Raw genomic sequence first — 12,334 nt, 5'->3', positions numbered from 1 at the left:
GGGCCCCATAGCAGAAGCTCTAATTGGGCCCCCCCACCTACAAAAAATAAATATTTGTCTGTGTCACAGAAGAGCAGCTCTCATAACTTTCCAGCCTTTACATAGTAATTTACCTCCTTCTGAAGTCGTAGATTCCTCCTTCATTGCCCCCATAAAGTATGATGCCAACAAAAGTGCCCCTCACATTAGCCTCCACATGCACAGTATAATGACCCTATTGTACCCCACATCAACTCCCACGGCAAAGTATGGTGACCCTAACACAGTATAATCCCCCAACTGTGAACCCCACAGAGCCCTCCATACACTCTCATTGCCCCCACACAGCCCTCCAAACAGTATAATGACCCCACACTAACCTTCACACTGTATAATTGCTTTCATACAGTATAATGGCCCCCCACATAGCCCTCAAAATATTATAATGGCGCCACATAGCCTTCCATATAGTATAATGCACCACCAATAATCTTCCATATAGTATAATGCGCCCCCATAATCCTCCATATAGTATAATGCTCCCCACATAAACCTCCATATAGTATAATGCGCCCCCCATAATCCTCCATATAGTATAATGAACTTCCCATGGTCCTCCATAGAATATAATGCACTCCTCATAGTCCTCCATACAGTATATTACACACCCCATAGGGTAAAATGCAGCCCCCATAGAGTATAATGCACGCCACAGTCCTGCAGTATTATGGGCACCATGTACTCACTGATTTTAAAATACCGTATATTTTAAATAAGCCGACCCGAATATAAGCCGAGGCCCCTAATTTTACCACATAAAAATGGGAAAACCTATTGACTTGAGTATAAGCCTAGGGTGGGAAATGCAGCAGCTACTGGTAAATTTCCCCATCCTCGTATGTGTGGCCCCCTCAATCCCACAATCCCTGGTATGTGTGGCCCCCACAATCCCTGGTATGTGTGGCCTCCTCTATCCCCCAATCCCTGGTATGTGTGGCCCCCTCAATCCCACAATCCCTGGCATGTGTGGCCCCCTCAATCCCACAATCCCTGGCATGTGTGGCCCCCTCAATCCCACAATCCCTGGCATGTGTGGCCCCCTCAATCCCACAATCCCTGGCATGTGTGGCCCCCTCAATCACACAATCCCTGATATGTGTAGCCTCCTCAATCCCACAATCCCTGATATGTGTAGCCTCCTCAATCCCCCAATCCTGGTATGTGTGGCCTCCTCAATCCCCAAATCCTGGTAAGTGTGGCCTCCTCAATCCCCCATTCCTGGTATGTGAGGCCTCCTCAATCCCCAAATCCTGGTATGTGTGGCCTCCTCAATCCCCCATTCCTGGTATGTGAGGCCTCCTCAATCCCCCATTCCTGGTATGTGTGGCCTCCTCAATCCCCCATTCCTGGTATGTGTGGCCTCTTCAATCCCCCAATCCTGGCATGTGTGGCCTCCTCAATCCCCCAATCCTGGTATGTGTGGCCTCCTCAATCCCCCAATCCTGGCATGTGTGGCCTCCTCAATCCCCCAATCCTGGTATGTGTGGCCTCCTCAATCCCCCAATCCTGGCATGTGTGGCTTCCTCAATCCAAGTATCCTGGCATGTGTGGCCTCCTCATCCCCCAATCACTGCACACAAAACAATAAACACTTATACTCACCTTCCTTCCTCACCTCTGCTCCAGCGCTGAGTCCTGTCTGCAGCAGCTCATGTCGGCATCTGAGCAGCGCGCGCTCTCAGAAGCTGAGGTGAGCTGCTGCCGGCTCATTCACTCCTCTGCACTGACAGCATGAGCCGGGGCTCAGCGCTCTTCCGTGCCCGCTACTAAAGAGAATGAATATTCCGTCTTCTCCACGCCCATGGGAGTGGAGAAGAGGGAATATTCATGTCCCTTTAGCAGCGAGCACACGTGATAGCTGCAGCAGCGGCTACTGTGTGTGCTCCGCTCCTCCACTGCCGCAACCTCCTACTCACCTATCCTCCTCGTTTCCACGCTGCTTGGGGCACTCACGGGCCCCCTCCTGCCACGGGCCCCATAGCAGTGGCGTGGTCTGCCGCCATTGGCGGTACGCCACTGAGACTAAGGGACCTTTTTAAATGCTTAGGAAACTTTGCAGGTGTTTTTTGTTAATAATTTTAATTTACTGAGATAATGACTTTTGTGTTTTCATTGGTTGTAAGCCATAATCATCAACACTAACAGAAATAAACACTTGCAATAGATCACTCTATTTTTTAATGACTCTATATAATATACGAGTTTCATTTTTTGTTTTGAAGATCTGAAATAAATTAACTTTTTGATGATATTCTAATTTTGTGAGATGCACCTGTAATTGTTTGTACAGATAAATGAGGCACCTTCAGGTATCTTGAAATTGTACCCAAGGATGAGCCAGACTTGTGCAAGTCCACAATTCTCTTCCTGATATCTTGGCTGATTTCTTTAGACTTTCCCATGATGCTACACAAATAAGCAGTGTGTTTCAGGTGTGCATTAAATTCATCCACAGGTGTGTCTCTAATTAACTCAGATGTTGTCAAAAAACCTAGAAGCTTCCAAACACATGACATCATCATATGGGTAGTCCAGAATTGTTTAAAGGCATAGTAATCTTAGTATATGTAAACTTTTGACTTTGCAGTAAGTAATAAAAATGCCTTAAACCATTCTCGCTCTCTCATTTTTCTGGAATTTGGCAAATATTAAAAATTATGGTAATCCTAATTGATTTTAAATGGGAAAGGTTTATTCTGATTTCATGTGATATTGAGAAAAACATGCATATGTGTCTTTTTATGTAATGTATGTAAACTTCTGGTTTCAACTGTAGCTTTCTAGCACTATAACTATTGTATATAAACTACTACTTGAATATGGTGCGGATGTATAACTATAACACGTATAAACGCTCATGATGCAAATATATTATTACAGTATATCACTATGTATTACTATATCACATTTACAGCACTGTGAAAAAGTTTGCAAAATATGCTACAAAGTAAGAATGCTTTAAAAAATAGAAGTGTTAATAGTTTATTTTTTATCAATTAACAAAATACAAATTGAATGCATACAAGAGAAATGTAAATCTAATCAATATTTGATGTAACCAGTCCACCCAAAACAACATCAATGCATCAATTTTGCTACATACTGTACACTTGCACACAGTTTTTGAAGAAACTCGGTAGGTTTTTCTAAGCATTTTGGAAAATTATCCATGGATCTTCTGTTGATGGTCGCTTGGCTAATTCTTCGGTCTCTTTGTGTACTTCTAGACAGACTCGATAATGTGGAGATCAGGAGTCTTTGGGGGACATATGATCACTTCCAGGACTCTTTGTTCTTCTTTATGGTGAAGATAGCTCTTAACATTGCAGAGTGATTTAGATCATTGTCCTGCTGCAGAATAAATTTAGAGCCAGTCAGATGCCTCCCTGATGGTATTGCTGCATGGTGGATAAATATCTGCCTATATTTCACAGATTTGAGGACACAATAAATACTGACCAAATTACCAACTCCTGTTGCCTACAGTCACTCATTATTGTACCACTCTCCAGACATTCAGCAAACTGCCTTCTGTTAGAGCCACCTTTTTCAAATTTTGAATAATCAGTCCATGGCACCTGATGCTATTTTTTAGCACACCAGTTTCTATGTTTTCATGTATAGTTCCATCCATTGGTCTTGTTTTCATGTCAGAAATATGGGTTTTGGCTTAAATTCTTCCAGAAGATCATTTCTGGATTTACTTCTCAAAACAGTAGATGAGGATAGCTGTGTCCCACTGATTGCTGCCAGTTCTGAGTTAATGGCATTGCTAGACATCTCCTGATATCAAAAGGAAGTAAGCATTATGGGTCTCTCATCTGCTGCACTAAATTTCCTTGGCTGAATACTGAGTTTACGGTCCTCAATGTTGCCCAATTCTTGGTGTCCTCAATGCTGAGAAATACATCCAAATACAATCATGCAATATCATCAGGGAGGCATTTGATTGACTCCAAATTTATTCTGCAGCAGGAGAAAAACCCCAAATATGCAGCCAATGTCATAAAGAACTATTTTCAACATGAAGAATAAGGACAGGAGCCCTTGAAGAGATGATATGGACACCACAGAGCCCTGATTTCAACATTATTGAGTCTGTGTGGGATTACATGAAGAGACAGAAGGATAATCACAAATGTAAATCCACAGATCTGTGGTCAGTTCTCCAAGATGATTGGAACAACCTTCTTACTGATTTCCTTCAATAACAGTTTCCAAGTGTACCTAGAAAAATTAATGCTTTGTTGAAGGTAAAGAGTGGTCTTACAAAATATTGACTTGATTTAGATTTCTCTTTTGGTCATTCACTTTGGATTTTATTAATTGATTAAAATCAACTATAACACTTCCCATGAATCTATTTTTGAAAGCATTCTTAAGTGTGCTGAATTTTTTCACACTTGCCTAAAAGTAAAATAGTGTTATATGTATGCAATTATCCATATATATTATGGATTTTTAAAATTTCCATTATCCCTAGGTGATGCCAAGACACTCTGCTTGTTACAGATATTAAAAGATAGGGTATTAATTGAGATACTCGGATCAAGCAAAATTTGAATTTGCATGTACCACCCCAGAGCATAATACCGAAATATGTAAAAAATAAAAATATATATTTTACTCACTTTATCGCTCACCTCTCCAATCCCTTCCATTCCTCACCATCAAGCGCCCATAACCCTCTTGGGCCTCATCAGCTGGACGTCCTGGCTCAGTGTGAGAGGCCCAGAGATTTCAGTGCCTACAGCAGGGATCAGAAGACGCAGCAAGGGCTAGATCTGTGATGGTGAAGAGTGGAGGGGACGAAGTGATGAGCAGTAAATTGAGTATAAGGATTTTTTATTTTTTAACCTTTTCATGTCTTTTTACAGTTTAGAAAAATGGCAGCAAGAGGCCGCCATTTTGTTGAATCTGGGCAGATGCTGATTACACAGATTTAACATTTTGGCCAATGCAGATTTTTGTAAAATTCGAGTAGAAATCAATTCCACTCAAAAATATTTGCTCATTTCTAAGTCTTATACATATAACTTTCTAATAAGTATTTAATAAAGAACTGTTTTTGCAGAGGAGGGTTCTTTCAGCTTTGCAAACCATTTATTAGTGTGACTGTAGAATAAAAAAAAAACTGTGACTACATTTTTTTGTACATTCTGTTCAATACAATATACAGACATAACTAAATTCTGATGTCTATGTGGAGAGATTGCCGTGGATGGACCAATTCAGGGAGAGAAGCACAGAGGTAAGGCAACCGTAGTCGTATGTGCAGAGGCTCTCCCTGAACTGCTCCATTCATGCCAATCCGTTACTTTCTGATGAAGGTCCGGAATTTATAACCGAAACATTATGTATTTTGTTATTGGATTGCTATTCCACTGCATACCCCTGAGTGTCGAGTTCTTCTATCTACATATACTTTACGGACTGGATGCTTACTCGATCACCACCTCCCTGACAGAGTGATGTATAATACCGTATATTAAACTCTGATGTCTGGCATATTCTCCATGATATAATAGCGTGCAAAGAAAAAGCATCTACAGTATAATTATATATTTTCTTTCTTTTATTTTCACAGAGTGGCAAAATAAATCCACCAAACCTCTGCTTCTAAAAACTCACAATTAAGAGCAGCGGTTTATTTTCCCGAATTGCTCCGAAACATCCAAGGAATCCAAGTAGTGAAAGCGCCAACCCAACAATAAGTAGGATGTACCCACCAGCGCTTAATAAAGGGTTAGAAGATAAAGCAGTCTGAAATCCATCAGGATCAGCAACAATCCAAATACCTATTCCTAAGAGACAAATGCCTCCCAACTGCAAAAAAAATGGAATATATTATCAGAGTTAATGAAAAAAGAGTCCAAAATTAGATAAGTTAGTGAAATTATTTTTACTAAAGTGGGCCATTCACCATTATTAATTATTAGTCGTGTGGCTGCCACATTTGAAAGTCTGGCTGCCGGGAGGATATGAACTTTACTCCTCCTGGCTGCATCAGGCTTTCAGTCATAGAAGCATGGCTGGCATGGCTTCAGTCACCACTTAGTACATAGTGAGCGTCTGCTGTAACAATGCCCCAGCCCTGACTGACAGCCAACTCAGCATCTGCAAGTTAATAGCAGTTTTTAAGATGACAGGTTTCCTTTAACAGAAAAAGGATAATAAACCACTGCCAGGGATCTCTGGCACTGGCTTAGTTCTCAAAAACAGAGGGCCATGCATGCTGAAATCCAACATGGTTAATCTTTTATCCCAAATATGGCTGAACATCAAATATATATAGTCAGCTGGTCAACTGAATGATGGGTTCAGGCAATGTAGGTGGAAACTGTATGGCCACCTTGATGAAATATACAGTATCTCACAAAAGTGAGTACACCCCCTCACATTTTTGTAAATCTTTCATTATACCTCTTCATGGGACAACACTGAAGATATGACATTTTGATACAATGTAATGTAGCCAGTGTACAACTTGCATAACAGTGTACATTTGGTGTGCCCTCTAAATAACTCAACATACTGCCATTAATTTCTAAACCGCTGACAACAAAAGTGAGCACACCCCTCAGTGGAAATGGCCAAATTTTGCCCAATTAGTCATTTTCCCTCCCCGTTGTTTTGTGACTCATTAGTGTTACAAATTCTCTGGTATGAATTGGGTGCAACTGTGTTAAATTTGGTGTTATCACTCTCATACTAGTCACTGCAAGTTAAACATGGCACCTCATGGCAAAGAATTCTCTGAAGATCTGAAAAAAATGTTTTTGCTCTACATAAATATGGCTTAGGCTATAAGAAGATTGCCAACACCCTGGAACTGAGCGGCAGCACGGTGGCCAAGACAATACAGCAGTTTAATAAGACAGCTTCCACTCAGAACAGGCCTCGCCTTGGTTAACCAAAGAAGTTGAGTGCACGTGCTTAGCATCATATCAAGAGGTTGTCTTTTCAAAATAGATGTATGAGTGCTGCCACCATTGTTGCAGAGGTTACAGGGGTGGGGGGGACAGTCTGTCAGTGCTCAGACCATAGGCTGCACACTGCATCAAATTGGTCAGCATGGTTGTCATCGAAGAAGGAAGACTCTTCTAAATATGATGCACAAGAGAGCCCGCAAACAGTTTGCTGAAGACAAGCAGACTAACGACATGGATTTCTGGAACCATGTTCTGTGGCCTGATGAGACCAAGATAAACTTATTTGGTTATTTGGTTCAGATGGTATCAAGCGTGTGTGGTAACAACCAGGTGAGGAGTACAAAGACAATTGTGTCTTACCTACAGACAAGCATGGTGGTGGGAGTGTCATGGTTTGGGGCTGAATGAGTGCTAACAGCTGTGGTGAGCTACAGTTCCTTGAGGTTTCCGAATGCCAACATGCACTGTGACTGAAGCAGATCATGATCCCCTCCCTTCTGAAATTGGGCCGCAGGGCAGTATTCCAAAATCATAACAACCCCAAATGACCACTGCCTTTCTTAAGAAACTGAGAGTAATGGCGCTGGACTGGCTATGCATGTCTCCAGACCTAATCCCTATTAAGCATCTGTGCTGCATCCTCAAATGGAATATGGAGGAGCGCAAGATCTCTAACATCCACCAGCTTCGTGATGTCATCATGGAGAACTGGTAGAGGATTCCAGTGGCAACCTGTGAAGCTCCAGTGAACTCTATGCCCAAGAGAGTTAAGGCGGTGCTTTAAAATAATGGTGGCCACTGGCCACACAAAATATTCAAACTTTTCACTTAGGGGTGTACTCACTTTTGTTGCCAGCGGTTTAGACATTAATAGCTGTGTGTTGAGTTATTTAGTGGGCACACCAAATTTACACTGTTAGGCTGTGTGCCAACTATGCATTTTTTAAGCGTTTCCGCAGCGGCAATTCCGCTGCAGAAACGCTTAAAAAATGCTTGGTAGAAGGTCTGCCATGTTCCCCAATGATAATCCCCATGTGCTGTGCACATGCTGCGGAAATTTCTGCTGTGGATTATCATTGCGGAAAAATCCGCAGCACTACCAATTATTTTGCGTAATCACGGCGTTTTCGCCACCATTGACTTGCATTGAATCGCTTAGTATCCGCATGACAACACGTGCACATGTGGATATTAAGCGATTCAATGTGCGGATGGTACATGGATTTGGAGAAGAGGAGACTCTCCTCCAGACCCGGGTACCATAGTACCTGAAAAAAAAATAATTAAAATAAAAAATATACATTTTACTTACCTTCTGATGGCCCCCGGTCTCCTCTATGGTGTGTCCTGGATCCCCGGCAGCTCACGATGGTCTAAAAGGACCTGCTATGACGTCATTTAGTCATGTGACGGGTCACGCGACTGTTGACATCAGCGGTCACGTCACCCGTCACATGACTAAATGACGTTATGGCAGGTCCTTTTACACAACCGCGAGACACTGGGAAGACCGGACGCATCGGATAAGGAGACCAGGGGCTATCAGAAGGTGAGTATAGTCTTTTTTTTAATTAACTTGGTCACACTATATAAATCCATGCCGTTTGCATGGATTTATATAATGTGACCAAATTGTCGAGCACTTTCCAAGTGATGCTAAAATCGCTTGGAAAGCGCTTGACAACCCGCATGCGAAATCGCATGTGAAAAACGCTTCACTTCCGCTTTTCCCTGGCAGGAAAAACGCATGTACAATCCGCATGTACAATCCGCATGTACAATCCACATGCGTTTTTTCTGCCAGGGAGATGCAGAAACGCTCAGGAAAAATCCGGAGCTTTTCTGCATCGTGGGCACTTAGCCTTATACAAGCTGTACACTGACTGCTTTACATTGTATCAAAGTGTCATATATTCAGTTTTGTCCCATGAAAACATATAATAAAATATTTCCAAAAATGTGATGGGGTGTACTCACTTTTGTGAGATACTGTACTTAAATGATTCATTTTAGGGAATGCTTCAATCATAAAGTTAAATAAATACTAAAGCTCTCTGCCAAAATGATTTAAATAATTCTAGAGTATACGAGGAAGAGCAGTGGCTCAGCACTGAGAATGTAGGTGTAAATCTAACCAAAAGTCATATCTGCATGGAGCTTTTATATTCTACATAAATTTCCATGGGCTTCTTCCCACACGAAAAACATATTGATGGTAATATTTAGTTATACAAGTTGAGTTTAAAGGGATTGTCCTATAAATAACATTTATCTGCTATCCATGAAAAAAATTATACATTTAAGATTGCTGTGGGTCTGGATACTAAGACCGATCATAAGAATGGGATTCTCAAAATCCTCTGTGTGAATGAAGCATGTGCAACCACTGACTGAATCTGAGAATCACACCCCTATGACTGAATACAGCAGGTAGGACAAAGTATATAAAACGTTAGAAAAGCATTAAAATACCACCGATTTTCATGAAAACAGCTTGTTAGTGATGCACATTGCATCACTAACAAAGCAATAGAGACAGTGTACATAGCAACTAGGACGTGACCGATTCCCTTTAAAGGGGTATCCTCATCTTGCACATTTATGGCATATTCACAGGAAGATGAGGATACCCTTTAATGGTTTATAACTCTTTAAGATATATTTATCAGGAGCAAATTTTAAAATCACAGATGAAGGATGTGTTGTGGAAAAAGTTTTATATCAATCCAATCATGGTAAATACACATTTTGCTAGATCATAGTGGAATATGCTCAGTAGATTATAACATTTACATAATGGATAACTTTGATTATAATGACATTTAAACACAATCAATTTGAATAGTATAAATCCTAGTTTTATTATTGATCTTTTTGTTTGCACTGAACAATAGCACTGCATGGAGACATTTGTACTAAGCAATTGCACAGAAATTGCTGGTGAGAGTTATTACCATCATTGTTACTACAGAAAAAGCTGGAGCTACATATATAAGCAATGAAAAATAATCCTCATATCATCTTTCTATGGAAAAGGGTCTAGGACAGGTTAAAATACTGTAACTATTTTGTAAGCAGTCATGCATTTTTAATCGCAAGCCAAAAGTTTGCACATATTTTTATACTTTTCATATTGCTCAGAAAGTGAATACTTACAAATATGAGAACATTAAAGAGAAACATCATATACTTCATGAAGAGCAAGATCCCCATTTTTTGTATTTCTAGATTGATCTATAAAGTAAATAAATAAACTTTAATAAAATTGCGTCCATTAAGTAGCAAGAAAACATAAAATCGTACTTATTACAGAGAATCTGTCAACAGTTTTTTTCTAACTCATCTGAGAGCAGCCTGATGTGGGCAAAGAGAAGCTGAATCCAATGATATATCACTTACATTACTGGGTGCAGCCGTTCTGACACAATCAGAGCTTTTAGATTTAGAATGAGGCAGAGCTGAGAAAGCTCACCAGGTTATCTGTGTAGAAAGTCCATAGACAGTGAGGTACTTAGTTACCGGACTAGTCTGGCAATGTTAATCTCTTAATGATAAATCCTTCACAGTTAGTAAACAACAGCACTTTGACAAGTGACACATCCCTGAATTCTGTGTTTCAGCCTCTATCTCCTGCTGTTTTCAGATTACATAGCAAAATCTGCTGACATATTCCCTTTATGTTTACCTTGATACCTCGGAGGATATTTGACAAAACAGTAACTGTACGGTATATAATGCATGTCATGCTACACAATGTTTCAAAGGAAGATAATTAAAATATAATTCTATCCACTGCCATATGGTTTACATGTGTTACCTCCGTTCCCATTTTAAATTTGATGAGGTGTTCATGAGAACAGATATGTTATGCAGAAATAAATTGATGTATAAAATGTGGCTAACGAGTCATTATTCACGAAGTTGAATAAAATATCTTACTCATTATCAGTATTCTTCCCTGTGGTTCCTAATAAAGTCTTTCTGTCTTTCTCAAATGTCTTCTTTAAAGGGAATCTGTTGGCAGGTTTTTGCTATGTAAACTGAGGACAGCATGAGGTAGGGGTTAAAACACTGAGCTCAATGATGTGACGCGTTCCTGGGCCTGTGTCGCGCTGCGTTGCGCACGCGGGAGCTTACCCGGAGCCGGATCTCTTGAGGGTTGTAGTCTCGTGGCGGTGACCCGGTCCGTGCCCAGGGAGTCAAACTGAGCGGCGATGTAACAGCGGTAGATGCAGGACGACTACGCCACCCGTTGAATGCAGCTATGGAGCTGCCGCTGCAGGACAGTCCGCTGAGGCCGGTGGATGGATGGTGCAGCGTAGATGGTATAACCCCCAACGGGAGGGGTATGGCCTCAGGGCAGCAGATGTGGATGATGGGGGTAGCAGGAACCACTCAGAGACGGTGCGGTGTAATTCAGGGTCTTTACTGGTAACAACGATAGACCCTCCCGGAGTACTTGCTAGTGAACGGGGCCTGGTCAGTCCTTGAGCAGATGGGATCTCCCCTGGCCAGGCGGAGTTGTAGGCCTCCCAAACTGACTGTACTCTTCTGGCTACCTTGCTAGAAGCGGATATAAGTAGCCCACGTCCCTGAGTGTACCGTGTGGTGCTCACCCGTATGGCCGGTGACTCGGGGCCTTCTAATGGCTTCCGCTCCACGATGGCGGTGCTGGTCCCACGCGTGTGACCGTGCCTTCGGGTTTCTGGGCCTGAGGACCTGAAATCCCCTGCCGGTCGGCTTCTGCTGCTGGGTAAGAGTTAGTCCCCACAGCCTCGGACGCCGGGTCCGGTAAGAAAGCTTCTCAGTCAGGGCGAGCTCTGCAGCTGCCAGCCCCTGACTCATAGTAGTATTGCTTCTGCTGTTTCTTGTCTCTACTCTCCTTGACTGCTAACCCTGCTTCAGCCCCGGGTTTATATAGGGGAAGTTCTTCCCCTCCCAAGACTGGGCAGGAGGTGTGGCATGCACAGGATCCCTGACCAAAGGACCTCCCACCTGCTCTCAGACATAACATTACATTACTGTGGAAACCAGACCCCTGGGGTGCCACAGATGTGTCACATGTCCGGCTGTGTGCTGTTGTTTACGCAGGCTGAAGGATTAATCACTGTTTGATGAACATTGCTGTGACTAGCTGGCCTCTTGCTTGCACATCTCAAATTGCCCCCTTCTGTGATAAGCAGCTCAAGGACTAAAGCTATGTACACTAAGACCTTGGTGTGGGCGGGGTTAACTGTGGTGTGGGTGGGGTTAGCTGTGGTGTGGGTGGGGTTAGCTTTCTCTGCTCTCCTCTATTGTAAATCTAAAACCTCTGTTTGTGTCAGAACAACTGTATCCAGTAATCTAAGTGATATATCGTTGGA

At 42.1% G+C, this 12,334-nt stretch overlaps 1 protein-coding gene across 1 annotated transcript in view; it reads right to left on the bottom strand.

Moving 5' to 3' along the window:
• LOC141252918 (tetraspanin-18-like) overlaps positions 1 to 10,184 on the bottom strand; it is a 75,342-nt gene extending 65,158 nt beyond the window's left edge. Inside the window, exons 1-2 of the mRNA XM_073670678.1 lie at positions 10,128 to 10,184; positions 5,671 to 5,865 (exon numbers count right to left, since the gene is read on the bottom strand). Coding sequence (XP_073526779.1) covers positions 5,671 to 5,865; positions 10,128 to 10,184 — 252 coding nt within the window. The remainder of the gene's footprint in view (positions 1 to 5,670; positions 5,866 to 10,127) is intronic.
• Positions 10,185 to 12,334: the final 2,150 nt, after the last annotated feature.

Source organism: Phyllobates terribilis, unplaced genomic scaffold, assembly GCF_046119375.1.
Source record: "Phyllobates terribilis strain yellow unplaced genomic scaffold, ASM4611937v1 Scaffold_2__4_contigs__length_985480577, whole genome shotgun sequence".
Classification (NCBI taxonomy): domain Eukaryota; kingdom Metazoa; phylum Chordata; class Amphibia; order Anura; family Dendrobatidae; genus Phyllobates; species Phyllobates terribilis.
Note: the sequence above shows the minus strand (reverse complement) of the source record. Positions and strands in the feature narration are given on the sequence as shown.